The 22,265-nt window shown below is 42.6% G+C and overlaps 1 protein-coding gene across 1 annotated transcript in view; it reads left to right on the forward strand.

Annotated features, from left to right (window-relative positions):
• The window catches only part of COLEC12 (collectin subfamily member 12), a 169,692-nt gene that overhangs the window by 10,950 nt on the left and 136,477 nt on the right, over positions 1–22,265 (forward strand). Inside the window, exon 2 of the mRNA XM_087818988.1 lies at positions 8,867–8,917. Within this exon, the coding sequence (XP_087675114.1) occupies positions 8,867–8,917 (51 nt within the window). The remainder of the gene's footprint in view (positions 1–8,866; positions 8,918–22,265) is intronic.

Here is a 22,265-nt window from a genome sequence, read left to right on the forward strand (position 1 = left end):
GGCTCCCTAGTCTTTCCTTCCTTTAATAGCTCTTCACCCTCCAGGGATCCCCTTTTCAGATGGCCTCTAGTCCAGCAGGATAGTCTAGCATGGCTGCCTGCCAAGGGGGTGAAAACAGAAGCTGAAAGGCCACTAAGGCGTAGGCTCCAAGGTCACCCACTTCTGGAACATTCTGTCAGCCCAAGCAAGTCACAGGGCCCTTCAAGATTGAAGAGGAGTGGAAATGGACTTGCAGGGAGAGGGATGGAAAGAATTGTTGGTAGCCCTTTATGCTGGCAGCCCTTTATGCAGACGTTCGCTCATGACCCATATTGTGACCCATAAGTGACATGCTTATAGTACTCTCCCATATTATTATTGTTTTGGCTTTAGGCATTATATATTGACTTCCCTTTAGAGCAGATGAGAATTCAGTCCTTTCACCTTCCATGTTACAACCCTCATGGACACCTGTTGCCCTCCCTCCATCGTCCCAATATAGTTTTGTCACAATCTTGATTAGATCAATATTTAGTGTTTGCATTATTACAATGGTGTAAATGCTATTCACAGCTGACTCATATTTCTTGTGTAACTTTGCTTCTCCTGGAGTTAATAATGCTCTTATTTTGTTTGTTTAGCTTCCTATGTATGTGTACATTATAATTCATCCCCAAACTCTCATTCACTTTCCTAAATCTCTGCGCAATGTGTTCAGACATATTCTCTCATTTTCATCTTCTTGAAGAAATCTTTCCTGGAGCGTTCTGACCTACTCAGAATTAGGGCTAAGGTTAGGATAGAGTGTACACATGTCCACACACATATCTTTCTGGGTTTGTTCCTATTTTAATGGAATGCATTCTCCAACAGCTTCCTGAAAACAATGTGCATGAGAGGTATATTTTTAAATAATCTATAAGTCTGAAAAGGTCTTTCTGTTACCTACTCATTTAATTGAGAGATTTCTATGTTGGCCTTGGAATTTTGAAAACACTGATCTATTTTCTTTTATCTCCAATTTGCTGTTGAGAAGCGTGAAGTCATTCTTTTTATTTATTTATTTTTATTCTTGTAATTTTTTTTTGTCTGGAAGCTTTTAGACTTCAGTATTGTGAAACATTACAACGATGTGCCTTGGAGTAGACCTCTTTCCTTTCTTTGTGCTGGAAGGGGATGGGCCTTTTCATTCTGGAGACTCATGTCCTTCTATACTGGAAGATGTTCAGTTATTCCAGCAATGGTTTTCTCCCTCTGTTTTTTTTCCTGTTACTTAAATATAGGACTCCCCTGAGTTGATTCTCTAATTTTTAATCCTGAGAGAGAGACACATTGATTGGTTGCCTCCCACACATGCCCCAACCAGGGCAGGAGGAATAAAACTGCAACCCAGGTATATGTCCTTGACCAGGATTGGAACCCGAGACCCTGGTCCACAGGCCGCTGCTCTAACCACTGAGCAATGCTGGCCAGGGCTCTATTCTTTTTTTTAAAATATGTTTTTATTGATTTCAGAGAGAGGAAAGGAGAGGGAAAGAGAGAAACATCAATGATGAGAGTCATTGATCAGCTGCCTGCTGGGGATCAAGCCTGCAAGCTGGGCATGTGCCCTGATTGGGAATCGAACAGTGATCTTTTGGATCATAGGTTGATGCTCAACTGCTGAGCCATGCTGGCCGGGCTCCATTCATTTTTAATTGCTGAATAATATTTTATTGTATGGATATACCACAATTTATCCATTCATTAGTTCATGAGCATTTAGATTGTTTCCACGTTTTTTAATGTCTTTTTTAATTTTTTAAAATTTTTGTTCAAAATATTACAGATGTCCCTTTTTCTCCCCATGTTTCTATTTTTTTACAATTATGAATAATGCTGCTATAAATATTCATGTACAAGTTGGTGTGGACACATGTTTTCATTTCTCTTGGATGTATACCCATGAGTAGAATTTATGGGTCATATGGTATCTCTATGTTTAACCTTTTTGAGGAACTGCCAGACTGTTTTCCAAAGTGGCTACACCATTTTGCATTCCCACAAACAATGTTTGAGGGTTCTAATTTTTCATATCTTCACCAACACTTATTATCTTTTTTATTATAGGCAATTCCTTCTTAAATGTATGTTCAACCAGTCCATCTATTTTGGCCTCACTTTTATTCTTCTTTCAGAGTTACTTGGGTCCCAAATTCCTAAGCCTTTTCAGAATTCTGTGGTATAAATCATTGCTTCTTAGCTTTCTCCGTTGCTAGCCAGGGGATCAGTTTCTTGGATCTCTGTGGTCAGTCACCATCACCGTGTGGAGGGGCCCACAGGCTGGGTTTCCGTCTTGGCCTGGCTACTCACAAGCTGCAAGACCTTGGGTCATATTATATCCCTTCTCTGAGCCTCAGTTTTCTCATCTGTAAAACAGAGAAACATAACCAATGGGAAGTACCTGACATTCAGTAGTTGTTGACTAAATATTAGTTCTCTTATCTTACTCAAACATGATGGACATTCAAAAAGAGAAAGAGTTCATCTCTTTCCATCAAGAATTCTTCAGTTAACACCTGGAGGGAAACAAGAAGCCAGTGTAAGTAACTGCTGTACCCACCGCCTCCCGCAACCACATCAAAATTACAACTAAAATACAAAACCGCCATCACTCAGAATCTCCTGAGATCTGGCTGAACAGAAGCCCTACAACCAGGGAACTGAAGGAGCATCGAGACCGGTAGGGGGGGCGGAGACGCGGGCGGATCGGGGCTGAATTGTGGAGTTGCGGGAGGGACATCTCAGGATGGAGGTTTCCTGGAGGAGGGAGGGGTCCCAGCCCCACATCAGGCCCCCAGCCCAGGGCTCCAGGGCCGAGAAGAGATGTCCCCACAACTCCGGGCTGTGAAACCAGTGGGGACTGTCGCTGAGGGTTGTGGAGGCTGCGGAAGCCCAGGCAGCTCCTCTTAAAGGGCCCGCGCACGGACTCACTCAGACGTGCTCCCTCTGAGCCCAGCACCGGGCAGCAGCTTGAAAGGACCTGGGACACTCGGGGAGGAACTAACCTGCCGGAAATTGGGCCGAGAGGGGGAGGGGCAGCTTTCTCCCAGGCAGAAGGGCTGGCAGAGACCATGGCTCCTTTGGCCAGTCCTCCCCGCACACAGCCGGCAGGCAGGCGCCATATTTAAATTTCCTGCACCTGACTCCCACCTTTGGCCCCGCCCCGTGATTCCCGGAGGCCCCGCCCCTTCCCACCTGCAGCTCATCCAGGCCTTTTCCAGTGGCTTTTCCATGCAAGTGCCTCTCGAGCCTCATGCTTAGGACTTTCCTAAAATCTCTCAAACAAGCAGCAGCATGCCCCATAGGGCTTGATAAGTGGCCCCAGGCCTGGCACTAATAGCAGCCTGCATTGGTTCATAGCTTGGCCTCTCCTGGACAGCTCCAAGCCCAGCACAAGTAGCAGCCAACTACAGTTTGCTGTGTAGCTCATGCTGGGTGGCTCTGGGCAAGGCACTGACAGAGGCTGACTTTGCACCTCCTGGGAGGCCCCAGAGACAGTGCACCTGGTGGGCAGACTCGACCACGATGGATTACAACCCTACCACATCCACAGGTGACACACTCAAGGGGCGCACTTGGTGAATACCAAAGCTCCACTGAAGTAAATCCTGCTCCATAGGGGTGTCTCCAGCACAGCAGCTCTTTGGCTGTAGCTGCAGCTGGTCCTCACAGCTGATTGGCCGGGAGTCAGTTCCTCCCAGTGACGCCAACAGCAAACAAGGCTCAACTACAACAAGACAGTGCACACAGCCCACACAGGGGAGCACCTAGAAGGCCCAGCTCGGGTGACTGGGGAGGCTGAGCCACTGGACCCTACAGAACACCTACTACACAAAGCCACTCTACAAATTCCAGGAGACATAGCAACTCTACCTAATACATAGAAACAAACACCTGGAAGCAGCCAAAATGTGGAGGCAAAGAAACATGTCACAAAGTAAAGAATAGAAGAAATCTCTAGAAGAGGAACTAAATGAAATAGATCCAAGCAAGCTAACAGATATAGAATTTTGTTTATAAGGATGCTAGAGCATATTATTGCAAAAACAACTGAGAAAATCGATAACATAATAAAGTACCAATTTGAAATGAAGGCTACAGGAACTGAAATGAAGAATAATTTACAGGGACTCAACAGTAGAGTAGAGGACGCTGAGAATCAAATCAGCAATTTGGAACATAAGGAAACAAAAAACACCCAACCAGAAGAGCAAAAAGAAAAAAAAAAAATCCAGAAATATGAAGATAGTATAAGGAGCCTCTGGGACAACTTCAAGAGGCCTAACATTCGTATTATTGGGGTGACAGAAGGAGAAAAAAGAGAGCAAGAAATTGAAAACCCATTTGAAAAAATAATGACAGAAAACTTCCCCTACCTTGGGAAAGAAATAGACTTACAAGTACAGGAATCACAGTGGGTTCCAAACAAGAGGAACCCAAAGAGGCCCACAGCAAGACATATCATAATTAAAATGCCAAAGGTTAAAGAAAAAGAGAGAATCTTAAAAGCCCCAAGAGAAAAGCAGTTAGTTACCTACAAGGGAGCCCCCATACGACTGTCAGCTGATTTCTCAAAAGAAACTTTGCAGGCCAGAAGGGAGTGGCGAGAAATATGCAAAGTGATGAAAAACATGGAACTACAACCAAGATTGCTCTACCCAGCAAAGCTATCATTTAAAACTGAAGGTCAGATAAAGAGCTTTACAGATAAGAAAAAGCTAAAGGAGTTCACCACCAGACCAGCACTACAGGAAATGTTGAAGGGTCTTCTTTAAGAAGAAGCTAATGAACAAAAGAATCTGACGAACTAAATAGATCCAGAGACATTGACACATGCAACAGACGATCATATTTCAGAGGAAAGAGGGAAGGGGGCGGAGGGTGGGAAGAGATTAACCAAAGAAGTTATATGCATATATGCATAACCCATGGACACAGTCAATAACGGGATGAAGGCCTGGGGAGGGGGTGGGAGCGAAGTGGAGGGGGTCAATTGGGGGGAAAAATGGGACACCTGTAATACTTTCAACAATAAAGATAAATTAAAAAAAAATTCCTCAGTGGGAGAGATAGACTCGTGCATAATTCTAATCTGCTTAATTTTCAACAACTATTGAGTGTCTATAATGTCCCATTATACTAGTTGTTGAGGCTTCCTGTGGTTCAAATGGCTAGCCATCTGGTGGAGTCAAAGCCAGAACTGGAATATAAGGCAAACAGTTAAGTGCTGTCACACTGATAGAAAGGAAGTGGAGGGGAAGGAGAGGTAATTTCTAACCATAGGGATATCGCATGGCGTGGTCCACAGATTGATTAGAACATTTTAATATGTATGACTCTCAACTCTCTAAGTCCTCTAAACTAAACTTCACTTGAACTCAGGCTACTCTGAAAAAGCAATGCTCAAAGAATAAATCAGCAACAGAATTCCACTCAACATTCTCTATCACAAAACCTGGTGGATGTGGCTTTGTGCCAGTTACCAAGGAAAGTAAAAAATAAAATAAAAATCACATTTTGAAATGGGCAAGCAAAAGACATTGTAGTTCATACGTATTAAATTGAAAATGCTGAAGTTCAGCTGTGGAAGCCAAGAAAGTCCGTGCTTGTAGATATAACTCAAATTTAACACATTTTGTTATTTAATATCTGAAGGTTTCCTCTTCCCTGCAGACAAACTGCTGTCAGAGCAGGGATCAAGTTCTGGCCCTTGCAGATCTTGGAGGCCTTAAATCTTAACCCAATCCTTGCTCATGTAGGAGTGTAGCAGTTATGTGGCAGAGACAGTGTCAGAGACATTTTGGAAACTGACAAGTTGCTAAAATGACTGCATATTCTCTAAGGACTGAATATCCTTATTTGAGTATATCACCTTTGCAGGCCCCTGATTCTATAAAGTCAACCTGGGACACATTTACTTGGGTCCACACAGTATGAAGAAAAGGTTTCGAGAACAAAAAATAACATTGCTCCTAACGTCAGGTTATTTGTCTCCCTTAAACCTGTTAGTCAGCCATTGTGAGCCCTGTCATTGCTTTTGGCCTTCTAAAATGTCCAGGTGTCAGGAACGCCTGACCTCTCATTCTCCCTCCTGTGGCTCCTGTAGCCTGATGTGGGTTCTCCGCACAGTCACAGGCCCCATCGGCTCTTGCCGCTTCCTCATTCTCAGTTCCCTAAGTACCCAACTCCATCACCAGCCTGACCTGGATGTTTATCAGCTGAACAGCTGGGAAAACTTGGCAGCAGGGCTCTGGGGTACACCTATGCTAATGAACTGTTATCCTAAGCGTTAGCTGCCCAACTCTACAGCTTCTAAGGATATTAAAAAGGATTCTAAGGCCAGTATTTGAAAGCATTGAATACAACAAAGTTAAACAAGTTTGTTTTCTCTCTCTCTTAGCACTTCTCAGAGTCTCTAGTAGTTCAAAATCCATTATGAATTTCTAAGAAAGGGATAGAGTATGCAGTGTTTCCCAAATTCTTTTTTTCAGTCCAAAGAAAAAAATTAAGAATGACTGAGTTAAGACACTTTTCCATGAGACCTTCCCAATAATCCCAGTCAGACATTATTTGTGATGCTTTTACCCCTTACGTCTCGTAAAATTTTCTGTGTAGCTTTAGAGTTGGATGAGATAGAAATTTGTATTCTTTTAGCAGCTGCTGTAAGAATTCCTGATTCTTTTTGGATGAAGTTTAAGACAAGAAGCAGAAGATCCTCCTTGCATTCTATTAGGGGGTCGCCTTAAGGCCTTTGTTTTCTTGAACCCCCTAATGAGTTTGGGCATGTTAATTTGGAAGGCAGAGCTGGAATGCTTTAATAACAAAAATATGAGACATTTGAAGTTCCCAGGGAAATTTCAGGAAGGAGAGAGGAGTCAGTCAGACTAAATTCTTCATGGGAGAAAGATCAGAGAGGAAAAAGGAAACAAACAAACAAACAAGCAAACTAATGGTGGGCCTGCTGAAAAGAAGCTTTCTGGGAGAACAGAAATGTCTAATGGGAAATTTTAAGCTGTTTTTATTGGGAATGCAGCATAAACTGCTCTTTTGTTCCCACTGTGATGCCTCCTTGGCCCACACCGGTGGCGCGTGAGTATGTTCCTTTGCAGACTGGGCACAGCGGTGGATGGGCTGGAGCTGGCAGGGGAAGCTGACGTCTGGGTGGCATCGTTACTTATGTTCGTGTCTCATCAACTCCCCTAGACTGTAAGCAATGATTGAATGAATGAATGAGTAAATGCATCACTTTTTAAGCAGAAGCAGCAGGTGAGGATTTCTATTTAACTGGGACTAGACCCAGCCGCTCAGCCATTAATAGGATAGAATTACTTAGTAAAGTAGGGGATTAAATTGGTATTTGTTGAACTAACTCATTTCTGAGTCAGTGAGAAAGGTGCTGTTCTCTTGGTTGGAAGCATGCTCTTCCATGTAGAAAGAACTAGAGCTTTAATCTTTAACATCAGAAGACTACTTTAATTATGAACACCTGGCCTTCTAGATTCCAAACAACATCTCTGCTCTGTTCTATGGATAAGGAACCAATGGTAAAACACAAAGATATCACACGTCTCCATTCTCTGTTAGAAGGTAATTGCTCCCTTACATGTGTTTCCATAGCATTTTATAACAAACTAGGGTTCTGAGGTTCACCACATTGTATTACAGATATCATACATCTTTGGTTTCTCCATAACACTTCAAGGTTCAGATGTAGCCAGGTCCTGTGTCCTCTTGGGGGGCTGAAAAGATGACCACAGAGGCTTTATTTTCTTGCTACTTGCCTCTCTTCCTTGAAAGCCTGTCGGTATCTTGATGGAAGGGACCATGCCTCACTCACTTCTGAAGCCCCACTGCCTTGCAGTCTCTGGGCCATAGCAAGTGCCAATCAATGCTTTCAAACTGAATGGCATGTGGGGAGAAAGCTGGGTGCTGGTGCAGTAATGGTGACCAACTCAAGAATAATTCGTTAGGGTTCCCTGGAACGGCCTGGTCTTGACACCTTTACTTGTCATCAAAAATGTCCTTTAATTGCACAATTAATTGCCAGAACCCACATCTGGTAGAACTGTGAAATGAGACATTCTATATTGATGTGAGAAGGAATCGCATCATGTTCACATGAGAAAGGAGATTTAGGCTTCTTTGGTAGAAAGCTTGGTCTGACATAACCTCTCTTGTTTCCACAGTGGCTCTAAATTTAGGAATTTCCACAGCAAGTTTGTCTTTTGAAATGCATTTACTGGGAAACCATTTGTCCCAGTTATCCACTGGGAGGAGAGTGGGGAAGGATTTGGTTGTCATTTCAGGAGTCATGCTGGGCTCCTGAGATGCCACAGTTGGTGGAAGAGATGACCACAGAGCCCAACATCTGAAAGGGAGGGCTGTGGACTCAGTCATGTGCAGATCATTTAACTCTTTGGATAGTTAATTACTTATTCATTCAACAAACTTTATTAAGCCCCTGCTCTGTGATAGGCACCATTTTAAGAAAGGGAATTCATTCTTGAAGCAAGACAGAAAAAGTTTCTGCTTACAGGACTCATGATGACACACACATAAATGAGGATATCAGGTGGTGTGACAGGGAATGGCTGGGCGGTGGTTTGGAAAGGCATCTCAAAAGTGTCATTGTTTAGTTGAGACCTGAATTAGAAGGAGTCACATAAAGAACAGGAGGAAGACCCTGCGGCCTTTCTCAGAAAGTGTGGTGTGTTCCAGGAACAGAAGGAAAGCCACTGTGATGAAGGGGAGGTGCAGCAGGTGGAGATCGCAAGTTGAGTCCTGCACTGACCCTGAACTTCCGGGCCTCACCAGGGTTAACACTGTGTCTTTTCTTCTCTTGCAGACGACTTTGCAGAGGAGGAGGAGATGCAATCCTTCGGTTACAAGAGGTTTGGTGAGTTCCAACAAAGCTCTTTCCTTCTCCGTGCTCAATCTGGGTTACAGTAACAAGACCTTTGGCGGACCTTAAACACACATGGACGTGTGTGGCTCTGAGGCCCAATCTTGGTTGGAAATTGAGTTTCTGTAAACAGGTGGATGATTTCTCACAATGCTGATGGCAGTGGAGCAGGAGTTGTGCTCAAGCACAGGATGCTTATGGGGTTTGCTGGGTACAAACTAGATGGTGTAATAGGCAAAACATGGTGGGAAAGATAAACCTATGACAAGACAGGGGCAAAAATACCTGGAATGTCTCTGTTTTTATATTTAGAAAACATCTTTCCTTTTTCCTCAGGCCCCATGCTTATAACTCAGTCAATGCTAGTAGACAGTGAGAAGACTTTTTCTAGAAGCCCAGCTAGACACAAGTGCTCTGTGGTAGGCTGGATAATGAATGGCTCCAAAAAATGTCTACACCCTGATCCCTAGAACCTGAATGTAACCTTGTATGGCAACAAGTGCTTTGCAGATGTGATAAAGTTAAAGAACTTGAGATGCAGAGATTATCCTGGGTCATCTGGGTGGGCTCTAAATGCAATCACAAGTGTCCTTATAAGAGAGATGGAGAAGGAGATTTGACACCTGGAGGAGAAGGCAGTATGATGGTGAAAGCAGGCACTGGAGTGATATACTCTGAAGGTGGAGGATGGTGCCATATGCCAAGAAACACGGGTGGCCACTAGAAGCTGAAAAGGGCAAGGAAATGGATTTCCTGTTCAGAGCCTCTGGAGAGAGCACAGTCCTGCCAACATCTTCATTTCGGCCAACGGAAGCTGATTTCAGCCTTGTGGCCTCTAAAATTGTAAGAGAAAAAATTTGTGTTGTTTTCAGCACCACATTTGTGGTAATCTGTTGAAGCAGCTATGGCGAGCTAATGCCCTCTCCTCTGCCTCCTGATCGGCTGCACACGGGCCCTTCTCTCTTTGACCACGCTTCTCACGCTCGGCAGTTTGGCTTTGCACTGCCAGTGAACATTACTGCAGAGTTCCAGAGGTGGTTCAAGGGCACTGAGGTTTTCCGCCCAGCTTGTTTCTGTGCTTTGGCCCGAGGAAATGAAAAAGGGTAAAGGAGAAAAGAATGAGAGTGTGTGTGTGTGTGTGTGTGTGTGTGTGTGAGAGAGAGAGAGAGAGAGAGAGAGAGAGAGAGAGAGAGAGAGAAAGAGAAAGAGAGAGAGAAAGAGAGAGAATGACAGAGAATATGAAAGAGAATGAATCTACTTCCTGGCTGGCCCAGCCGGGCGAGGCTCAGTGGTTGAGCACTGACCTAGGATCCAGGAGATCGCGGTTCGATTCCTGGTCAGGGCACATGCCCGGGTTGCGGGCTCGATCCCTTGTAGGAGGCCTGCAGGAGGCAGCTAATCAATGACTCTCATCATTCATGTTTCTATCTCTCTCTCTCCCTCTCCCTTCCTCTCTCTGAAATCGATGAAGATATATATACTTTTTAAAAAAAACAAAAAACATCCTGGCTGCACTTTGGTTAAAGTTGACAACCCCCAGCTGCTCTGGCTTCCTCATTCTTTAGCATTTTTCCTTCTGGACATACACTTCTGTGTATCTTCGTGGGGAAAAATAGGGCTTTGAAATGGGAGTGCAGTGGTGCCAAGCCCGTAGCTCCTCCATTCATGTGCTGGCAGAGTGGCTTGTGTTCAGTTCTTCTTCCCTTCCTCCATAATACTGTCCCGTATCTACACAATTACATATTTCTGGATGAGTACCCTGTGTTCTGCTTTCTGATGGTGGGTTCACTGATGGTGGTAGCAGGAGTGAAAATGAAATCAAGAATTATAGTGGAAAGGAAAACAAAACAAAAATGAAAGGCAGAAATAAAGAGGAAGATCAGACTTGTCAAAATAAGGCAAAATAAATGTTGACATGCCTACATATTTTGGAAATCAGTAGATTTCAGATCTGCAGTTGGAAATCAGTAGAAGCATGAAGAACCGAGAGAAAAAAAATTTGCTTTAAAAAGAGTGACCTTTAGAGAAATGTTATTTAAAATTTGATGACTATGTAACTAGCTAGATGGGTGGGGATTTGGTGGAAAACAACCACCACGAAAAGTAGTAAGTTGCTGAAAGGATTTAATGTGTTGTGGTTAGATTATGTGTGGAGATCATGAACTGATGACTCAGAGGAAATGTGATAATAATTTACAAATACTGGACAGCACAAACGGAGGAGTGAAGAGAATGATACTAAGTGACACAAGTAGGAAAAAGGGATGAAATTAAAATGGGAAACTTTGGAATAGGCTGTGAAAGAGACGTTCTGATGTTAAAAATTCTTAGATTCAGCTTTTAGGCAAAATGATGGATATTCAGCCCAGGAGTCGAGTAGAATTTTGGAGATGGAAGAGCCTTTGAGATGATTTAAATCAGCCTTTAATTTTACAGATAAGGAAGCTGAGGCCCAGATTAAGTTCTTCTCGAGCAAGTTAGCTGGAGCTGGATGGGGTTGGAGTAGTTTTGGGGAAGGGTCCAGCAGTGAGGTTGAAGTGACCTCTCCACCTCTGTGTCCTAGAAGGGTCCCTATAGTTCCAGAACTCTTAACATGGGCTGAACATTCCAACCTGGCCCCACCAGGGAGGCCTCATCACTTTTGCAGGACCTAGGATACTGGACTTGGTTTTATAGAAGATAAGTGGGTTTTCAGTTCCTAAGAAGTGGGCAGAGCTGGTCATTGAAAGCAACAGAACCGAAGAGCCCATTCCTTCAGGTATTAAAGAAGGACAGAGTTAGGCGGGGGGGGGGGGGGGGGCGGGGGGGGCAGGGGGAGGCATTCAGGGACTGGACAGCCCTGTAGGCCCTGCTCCTACTCACTCTGTGACTTGAAACCAGTCACTTCAACTCTGTGAGCCTCAGATCCTGCATCTGCCCAGGTAGGTAAGTCTACCTCACAGGCCTTTGGTGAGACTAAGAGAGATACCAGATGGACAAGTACTTTGAAGGCGCAGCACTATAAAAAGAAAGGTGGCATGATCACTCTCCTGAGAGTCAGGGCTGTCATTACTCTGCACATGTTGGTACAGCTACTGCTGAACATCGGAGTGTGACAGGCCTGACACCTCATTCCTGAAGACATGTAAAGGTGTGATTTACCTCCGAATGTGGGAATATTCTTTGCTTTTATTTTTGCAATAGTAGACTGGATAACATAGAAGGTTTAGTTATTGTCTCATTTCCAGCATGTCTTATTTATGCAAATACGATGATGACAACCTGAATTTAGGCTCCAGATGAGCCAGAGGTTAATTATCCACAGGACAAAGGGACCATTGTTTTAGCAAATTGTTACCTGGTGGCTTGTTTTCAGTTATTTATATATAGTTATTCAGAAACATTTGCTAGGTAAAGTCAAGGCTGTTTACATAATATTGTGCTTTTGCCCTGGCCAGTTGGCTCAATTGGTTGGAGCATCTTCCCATACACCAAAAGGATATGGGTTCGTTTCCCAGTCAGGGCACATACCTAGGTTGCAGGGTCGATCTCCGGTCAAGGTGTGTATGGGAGGCAAGTGATGGATATTTCTCTCTCACATCGATGTTTCTCTCTCTCTCTCCCTCTAAAATCAATAAAATAATAATAATGTGATTTTTCAAATTCAATACAATATTACAATGAAGAGCAAAATGGGTGGTCTTTTCCAGTGATCTAGTATGGTGTGGTATTATTTTAGGACAGTCATCCCTTGCCTATTCCAGGATTCATTATTGCACTTTGGTCTCAGCCAGGTCTCTTTTTCTTCAGCTTTTTTGTATGTCATGCTTGTTAACCCCTTTCCCAAAGTTCTGGGCATGTGTCTGAAGAAGAGATAGAGTTAAATCTGATGGGTTTGCCATTTATTTTCTTCTCTGACCAATGCTTTGATGAGGGGAGATTTTGAAAGGTTAATGAAGTGAGCATTTTCAACATTTAATCAGGCTCTGAGGGTCAGCGTTTCTGGCCTCAGTATGCAGAGCTAATTAATTTGGGATGTAGCTATAGTTACAGTGTGGCTGAGTTCATCCTCCGGAACATGAGTTGCCAGTATATTAATTTTTATTTTCTATAGATAGAATATTATATATACTACAATGATATCCTTCTGCTTATTTCCCACTTACTGTTTTCTTCAAAAATAGCACACATAGCTCTGGAAGCCTTTATTGTTATAGTTAGCAGGAGGAGAAAGAGAATTAGTCCATATTCTAAGGGATAAATATACATTTATAAAATTGGAATTTGCGATAAATTGATACACGTCTTCTGAAACCTCCTGATTAGTCCTATGATTACCCTGAATGCATTCAAATTAAAAAAATTTGTTTTTTCATGAAAGTGATAGGGAATAGGAGGTAAGAAAATGACATTTCAGTTCCAAGGGATAAGTGCATCAGCATTCCACAGGAGAAGGGGAGAAGTGTGGGAAGAGGGGTGAGTTCCAGACCCTACCCTTTAACCCACGTGGAAGTGATTATAACAAATCCAGCTCACATTTTTTGTTGTTGTTGTTTAAAATATATCTTTATTGATTTCAGAGAGAGGAAGGGAGAGGGAGAGAGAGAGAGAAACATCAGTGATGAGAGAGTCACTGATCGGCTGCCTCCTGCACATCCCCCACTGGGGATCAAGCCACAACCTAGACATGTGCCCTGACCAGGAATCAAACCTCAATCTTCTGGATCATAGGTCAATGCTCAACCGCTGAACCACACTAGCCAGGCCAGCTCACATTTGTGTGTGTCACTTTTATCTTCCCAAAGGACTTACAAATGTATTCTTCCTTCACAACAACTGCATGAGGCCAGCAGGCCAGGTGTCATCTTTCCCACTCAATGGCTGCTTTTCATCTTTTCTGGGGACAATGGGGTGCAGTGGTAGGCAGTGGTTAAGTGAGTGGACGCTGGAACCTGGTGTGTGTTTTGGATCTGAGTTCCAATACTCACCAAGTCTGTGCCTTGGGTACATTGTTGTTTAAAATTGTAAAGTCTCAGTTTCCTCACTTGTAAAATCTGGGTCATAATAGGCCTACTCCATGGGGATGTTGAGGAATTAAGTGTGATCCTGGGTTAGCACAGTGCCTGACACATGTGAACATCCCCTAAGTGTTGCCCATTATTCCGATATTAGGTTCTTTCTTCTTCAACTATTTGGTCCTGCTGCTTGAACATGGTGTCTAGGATTTAGTAGGTCCCTGAAACCTTTTGGTTTTCAGCAGCCTCGTGGATTCACACCCCCTGCTTTATTGCTGAGAACTGAGAGAGGCAAGAAGGCCTGGGGACAGTGGCTGTCTGCCCCAGCCCCATGGCAGGCAGTGTTGGGTATAATGACTTGCACCACTCTGAATGTCGTGGGCCCTCCCTCTGGAGTCTGCTTGCCCCTTTCTGTGCTGAGGGGGTGGGGGCAGACCGCATTTGTTTCACTGGTTGCATTGGGATCTCTTGTGCTATCTTTGGAAAATAATAGGGTGTCCAGAGTTGGAATGACTGAGGAGCAGGAGATACATGGTTCCACAGGTCAGATTTAAGGGTCGACAGTGAGCAACTGGGGCAGCTGGAAACATTTGTTGTTTGTGTTTGGCAAAGTTGCTTCCTTGGGTCTCAGCTATAGGCAGTATTTATAGCTATGAGAGAAAAAAAATCTGAAAAATTGCAAACTGTGGAACAGCAACAAAAAGTAAAAGGAGGCATTCTCTATGGAGTAGAATTTGTCTTTTGTAAAAACTAAGTGGAAAAGTTGTAAGAGAAATACTGAAAAATTATTTAGGGGTTACAGCCAAAAATAGGGGTTTCCAATGCCTTTTCCTAAGTGAGTCCTTGAATAGTTTTGTTTACTCACAACTTCACAGGCTTCCCTGAACCAATAGTCTTAAACAAGCTGGGCTTTTTCTTTTCCCTTGGATAATAATTTCAGATGAGTAAGAATATGTTTTAACAGTTTAACCTGCACAACGTTGGGCATGTGGAAGCAGCCTGAGAAATCTGTATTGAGTAGAGCTCAGCCCTGTTCCAGAACTCCCCCTCTCACCCCAGTCCCAACACACACACACTCCTTACCTTCCATTCTCCCAAACCTATCCTCCAAACCAGTGACTAAAGTAAAATCATTGAACTGTTTCTTGCCAAAAGGTTCAGAGGAACTGGATGTCTAACAGTATAGAGAACCACTTGGGCTTCTGAAAAGTAGCAGCACCAAGATGCCTAGCCAAATAGCCAGAGAGAAAGGCTCTTTGTGAGGCACATGATGAGTTTCTGCTTTCAGTGCGGAGAGGACTGAAGAGTTTACCAAGAGGATGCTGAACTGTCTTTGGGAAGCTGCTCAAGATAAACACTTTGATGCCTCGACTTGTGGTTGTTTGGGCTTGGGGACCAGGCTGCCTGTCTCTCCTCTCCTGGGACCCTTCCCAGAAGGCTGGCTTCATCTCTGGGTTTGGAGAAGGCGCCGCTTTGAAGTTATCCACCTCCAACTACAAAGGAGGGCTGCACACATTCCTCTCACCACAGCCCTTCAAGACTGACACCAGCAGAGTTCACCCCTTTCTCTGATAAGAATGCCTGGAATTTCCATCATTTCCTGTGGGGAATGACTAAATAAGCTCAGCATGAGACTGTCCTTTCAGCAGCACCTTTTCCAAACATCTCTAGATGGAAGGGGTATAACATCAGGCAGAGGACTGACCCAGGGCAGAGAGATAAGTTAGAGGCAGGGAATGAGAGTCTGACTTGGTCCAACTGGATTTCTATGAAACGTTCAAAGCCATTTGCATCATTTCGTGAGAGGGTTTTGTTTATGTTGCTTTGCAAATCCTAATGGAATTGATATTTCTGATTGTATAAGAATGTCCTGTCAAATAGCATACAGAGAAGTAGATGCAAAAGAGATTCTTAGGGAGAATCACCTCTCAGGGGCTTTGCAGAAAAGCTCATCTGGCCCTTCTACCCTCTGCTTCCAGTCAAGCAGGCAGGATTCCTGAGATCTGAGGAGAGTTCTCTGGCCATCACTTTCTTTTTAAATAACTTGAGGAATAACTAATTTTTATCATTATAAATGCTAAAGTGATATTTACAACCTCCCTTGACAACAGTGTTTGTTTAGGTTTCATTCCCCCTCCCCATCAAGAATGTCTTGCTGGCCCAGCCGGTGTGGCTCAGTGGTTGAGCATCGCCCCAAGATCCAGGAGATCACACTTTGATTCCGGGTCAGGACACTTGCCTGGGTTTTGGGCTCAATCCCCAGTAGGGGACGTGCAGGAGGTAGCCGATCAATGACTCTCTCATCATTGATGTTTCTCCCTCTCTGAAATCAATAAAAACATATTATTTTTAAAAAGTCTCACTGGTTAGGTCAGATGCTCCCTACCTAGTCTTTCTTGCTCATCAGTAAAAATTTGTTCAACACCACATTCCCATGTGATTATGATTTTTAAAAAAATCATTTTCATATGGAAGAAACCATTAAGCATCTTTTCTGTCCCAGAAATCCTTTGAGATGAGAATTACCTGCAGTTTGCAAGGGGAGGGCCTGAAGCTGACCAGGCCAAGGGGCATGGCCAGCATTTGATTCGACATCACTTCAGTCCCCATTGTTCTTTCCACTCTACCCATGACTGAGGGACACACAGATATGTCCTTCCTCAAAGCACCTCAAATTTTTGATGGGAAAATTAATGACTGTGTTTGTGGACTAACTCACCAGTTGCTTATACATGCAGGGTCTTATATTTCATTATTTTAAAATATGTATAGTTTTTCTGAAAAGCAATAAAAAAATATCCCTGGGGAGGATTAGAATATGTATAGGTTGAATACTTGAGCCCTGAATTTTCAACCATTTCAAATATAACCCCCACCCCCACCCCTCCTTCCATGGTTTTCATTCACTTATAATTCCTGGTAAGAGTGTGGGGAAGGAGCAGAAGGGCAGTAATTTGTTTTTCCTACAATTGGGTTAAAGCGGAATGTGGTGTGTTTTTATTTTTTGGAAAAATTAAAGAAAAACAATCTCAGCCATTTTCTTCCTACGACATCATGAAGACATTAGGTTGTTTCCAGTGTTTGGTTGCTGGGGGCAGGGTGGGAAAGAGTTATTCCTTTTTCTAGCAACTTAAAGCAGATGACCTTGGAAACTTTCCTTGAAAGATCTGAGCCTTTCATTTGGAGGCCCCTGGGAATGGGGAAGATGTCCTAGAGCCGTGGGCTTTGAGGGAAGACCAGGGACCTCAGCACAGTCCTGAACTAGAGTCTCTTCTTCTCTCTCACCTTGCCTGCTGGTGCCCTTGATGTTCAGAATGGTGGCTGGTTAGGAAGCAAGGCTTTAGAACTGGGCAGTCCTCGTTCACATGCCGGCGTAGCCCTTTACCAGCAAGGTATCCAATGTCTCTAAGCCTCACTTTGCTCATCTATGAAATGAGAATGGCAAGAATACCATCTTTATGGGGTTCATGGGTTATAAAACCTATAAATAATATATATGAGGGGCCAGGTATATAGTAGGTCTGCACTAAACTGTGGCTGTTGTTAAACTGCTGACTACTCTTGCTCTTCTCTTCCCTTCCCCAGGCCTCAGCATCCCGTCCTTTGTGAAGCCCACTAGGCCTCATGCTCTCTGATCCTTCCCACCCGCTATCCTACCTTCATCAGAATCTTACTGCCCTCACTCCTGTATTCTCTGTCCTGCATCCAGGCCATAATTTGCTCAGGGAATATCCAAGGAGTCTATTTTCCTGCAGGGTCTTTCCTAAGGAAGGTAGCACATACTGGGGGCTCAGAGCAGCTTTCATGGAGAAGTGGTATAGCATCCTCATGGCTAAGAGAATGTACGCTGGAGCTGGGCTGCCTGGGTTCAGCTTCCAGCTTTGCCACTTACTGGCAAGATAGCCTTAAACCTCTGGGTGCCTCAGTGTCCTCACCTAAAGGATGAGGTAATTACCTACCTATATGGATGGAGTGAGAACTGAATGAGTTCATACTTAGAGCAGTTCCTTGTACATAAAAAGAACCAAATAAATGTATGCATTATGAAACGTGACATAAGTGGTCACAAGGTGGCTACAGAAGTTCCAGGTGTGTGAAAGACATTCTTTGTTTTAGTGTCTTTTTGGGAGTAAGAAACTTTCCCAGAAGGCCTTCAGTATACTTTACCTCACCTGTCACTGGCCAACATTGAGCCACAGTCTTTGCTTAAATCAGTTATGGACAAAGGGAATGGGCTGGCTCTGGTTGGCTTGGGCTAATTGTTTGGGGTAGAATACCTGGTGAGGAATTAAGCACCCTGATGACTATTATTATATATAATTTAATATCCCTAATATATCATATAACATTATAAGTATATATTATATATAACATTATAAAATATAATATATTTATAAGTTAATGTTAAATTAGACAGTGATCATTAATTATTAAATAACAATATAATTTAATTATAATCAGATCTATTATATTTATAATTTGTTCCACTTATAAAATTATCATGTTTTATATAACACATTGAAAAATTCAGTTTATTTACACAATAATTACAAGTTTACATTTAAATGATTTGTAATTTTGTTACAAATGGAGCTATAAGGTATTGAACTCTCAAGAACCCTGAGAGCTTAGTTTTTGACAGTTTATAAAAAGAGAAAACTGCAAAAATAAGAAATCAGTATGATAGTGAAGGGAATGAGTAAATGAATGAACAGAAGTTATTTTGCTTTCTTGGAACTTAGTATTCTCAATAGTGTTAAGCAGATTTGAAGAAACAACTTTTTTCAGAAGAGGAATTTAGAAAAAAGTGGAGAAAGTCCCAAATCCTAGTAAATACAACTCTTGCTACAGGAAATATTGCAAAATTGGTCTCCTGTTCTGAGTCATAACTATGAAGACTTTCTGCTTCTTGGGAATTTTGTTTTATCTTTTATAAGTTTTTGGAAACTGAAATTGGGCCCTGATTAAAGCAAGCCTCTCTTTTTATCCACTGGGGCAGTATTTGGGGGGAGGGGGGGGTTGTGTGTGCATGAATATTTCCACATAGGTCGGTTTCCTCCACGCACTGCAGAAGGTGAAGGCCTTTAGACTTGCCAGGAAAGCAGGAGAATGGAACTAGAAGTCTGCCAGAGTCCTGTCAGAAATCCAGACTGCATTCTTATTCTAAATGCCTAAAGATGCCTCCTATTCTCTAATATATGAAATAACCTTTGCAACACATCCTTCTTGTTCTGTGAATCAGGAAAATGCTTAAAATCGTTGCTGATGTTTTAGAGTTTGAGTCTTCAATCTAAGCTCAAGCATTCAAAGAAGTATCAGTGAGAGAGAGTCATACGCTTCCCCTTTGGGTTTTATTTTATTTTGTACTTGTACGAGAAAGTCCTCATGATATCTCATATTTAGTACTTCACCGGGGCCATTTGATAAGGAATATCCTGATGTCATGACTGCTCTGCCTCACATGTTGCATAGCAGTCTTACTGTTGAATTGCTTTTGGAAATAATTGAGGGGAAATAGGAACACTTATTCTGATCGGGATGCACTGACTGCCTTCCATGTGCCGTGAACTGGGGTACAAAGATGGATAAAACAAGATCCCTGCTCTTGACTATTTTATTGATTATCCTTTTTATTTTCTAATTCATTTTTTAAAAATTTCTCAGAAAACAAAAGGTATAAAAATCCTTATGAAAACAGAAATTTTCTCCTAAAAATGTCCATACTAGGAATAGCTAAGTTCTTAAGCCTTGTCAAAGGCTTCCCCAGAAGTGTCATAAAGTGTACATAGAGCAGAGGGCTTCCATTTTGGGGTTGGAACTGATATGAAATAGGGTGTCAGAGTCACATGTAGATTCTGCAGGTGGGAGTGGGGAAGTAGAGTGAAAGAGATGGGGGGCCGGGGGAAGTCCACTGGCCCAGGGAAAAGGTGAATGAAGCATTAATGGGAATTTAGGGAAGAGATTCAAGCAAGGAACACCAACCTCACTTTGTGAGATTTGTTGAGAAATTGAAGCAAACATGGCTCATGGGAAAATGTCAGTCTTAGTCAATTCGGTATGAAAATGACGTGACAGTTATTAACCATCCATAATGTGTTGGGCATCATGCACAATAAAGAAGGGAGGTGTGGCCTTTTGCCTTTGGGAATTTCAAATTTAATGAGAAGCAGACGGAGTTTTCCAACAGCGGTGCATTTGCATAAAAGAAAAATATCAACCAACCCTACAAATTGCTTTCCCTCCCACCCGCAGAATTTCAAAAGGCACAATAGAGGGCACCACATGCCAGATGGAATGCGAGCCGCCTCTTTCTGTCTCCAGTGGCATTGTTAAGTTCAGCACTGGCAAAACTTCAATGGTTTTGGATAAGGCTGAGACTCTCCTTTGCACCCTGCTCTCCCTGTCTGTGTGACTGAAGAGGGCAGAGACGCAGTCCCTTTCCTTGGCCCCACAGAAGAGGTTCAGGACGAGGTGTGAGAATCTGTTTGATATAAGCCCGTGGAAGAGGGTTGGAAGGTAATTTCCTTCTCCATATGCTGCATACAGCATCAACCACAGCTGTTATTAAACTGCAGCCATCTGATTCTGCTCTACTTATTAACAGCAGCGATGTTCATTTCAAACACAATTCAGAAAGTGTGTAATAAAGTAATTTGGTTCAGAAGCCTTCACTCTTTGTTCCACTTTTGATCGAACAAAATGCACCTCCTGTAAATAGTGAAGCCTGTGAGTGAGGCTCTCAAGGGCAGCCCGAGTGCCCTTAAACACATGCATTGCACCACCAAGCCTTCACTGGCTGGTCGTGGAAGGAGGGATAAGAGTGCCTGTTAGAGGGGCACTGTGAGGATGAATTAACGTAAGTGAAGTGCTGAGCACAATGCCTGGCACTTACAAGTACTCCATAAATGCTCATCATTAATCAAGAGAAAAAGAGGAAGAAAGAGAACTATTTTTTTTAAATTGAGTTCAGTATTTCATTTGAGCTCTTTCCCTCCATCTTTAACTATATAGACACAAACACATATCTGTGTGTGTGAATACTCTGTATGTGTGGGCATACCTGTGCATTTGAAGAGGTCTGAATTGGAAGCGTGAAGATCAGAGGTGTAGTCTTTCTTTTGCTACATACTTACTAATTAGCAATGTTAAATGATATAAACTCTGTGAGTCTCAACACAGCTCTTCTGCAAAATAAAGGGGCTGGAGTAGATGATTTCAGGGACATCTTTAGGCCACGCCGTGTTACGGGTTTGCATCTATAATGTGATCCAAGGTTCTATTCTGCTACTACATTCAGTTTATATATATATATATTTATATATTTACTTTCTCTTACCTGAACAATTCAGAATAAATATTTTAGTACCTTCATTCCAGACATACTTTCCAGGTATCTGATACAAAGTTTAGCTGCAAAAATTGGCAGAATAGAAAACTCATCCCAGTTTTGTTCAAGATATTAGTGATCTCGTGGTTATTGGTTTTCATTTTGTTCTATGTTCCTTCTTTCATGTAACTTTATGGGTATCGAAGCATTTTCTAGGCTTAATGTGTTTTGAACTCTCTTTATTCTAGATTTCTACACTCAAATATGGAAGATTTTATTCCCTCCACACTTTATAAAATCAGTGGGCAATTATTCAAATACGTGGGTCTGTAAATGAAATAAAAAGCATAATGTTTCCATTAATAATCCCAAAAAAATTTGGCAGTTTCTCTCAGTTCAGTGATCTGTTTATATTTATCAGATTATGAAATTTTCCTTTGTGCTTCTCTTGTTGATGCAGGACATATTGAATGAAAACAAATCTACTAGCTATCAGCAAAGGAAAAAATCACTTTAGCCGCACCCCTTATTCAGAAGAAGGCTCATTGGGGGCTGTGATTTTCTCACCCTGAGTTATTTGCCAAGTATTAGAATCTACAAAAAATAAAATAAAATAATAAAAGAGTAGCCAGTGGTCTGTGTCTTAGGGCTTTTTTCCTTCCTCCAAGATTGTGGTTATGCAAAGTGGGAACACTTTTAAAAAGCTTGTGAGCTTGTCCTAGTCCCAGCTGGGAAATTATTAGGTGAACTCCCTCCCTCCCTTTTTGTAAATAGTTAGCCTCACTTTGAAAATTGTGAATGAGACAGCAATAGAACGAAGGGAAGACCAAAGGAAGGAAAGAAGGAAGAGTATTATTATTATTTTTCATATTTGTAAATGCAAACACCCAGAAAAGATGGATTGTGGTCAATTGAAAGTGTATTTTTATTTCCTTGCTGAGCACTTGGGTGGATTTAGGTACTCCCACATTTGGAGAGAGCTGAAAATTTGGAGTTCCTGGGGTGCTAAAGGAAGGAAGAA

This window comes from Miniopterus natalensis, chromosome 7, assembly GCF_054644295.1.
Source record: "Miniopterus natalensis isolate mMinNat1 chromosome 7, mMinNat1.hap1, whole genome shotgun sequence".
NCBI lineage: Eukaryota > Metazoa > Chordata > Mammalia > Chiroptera > Miniopteridae > Miniopterus > Miniopterus natalensis.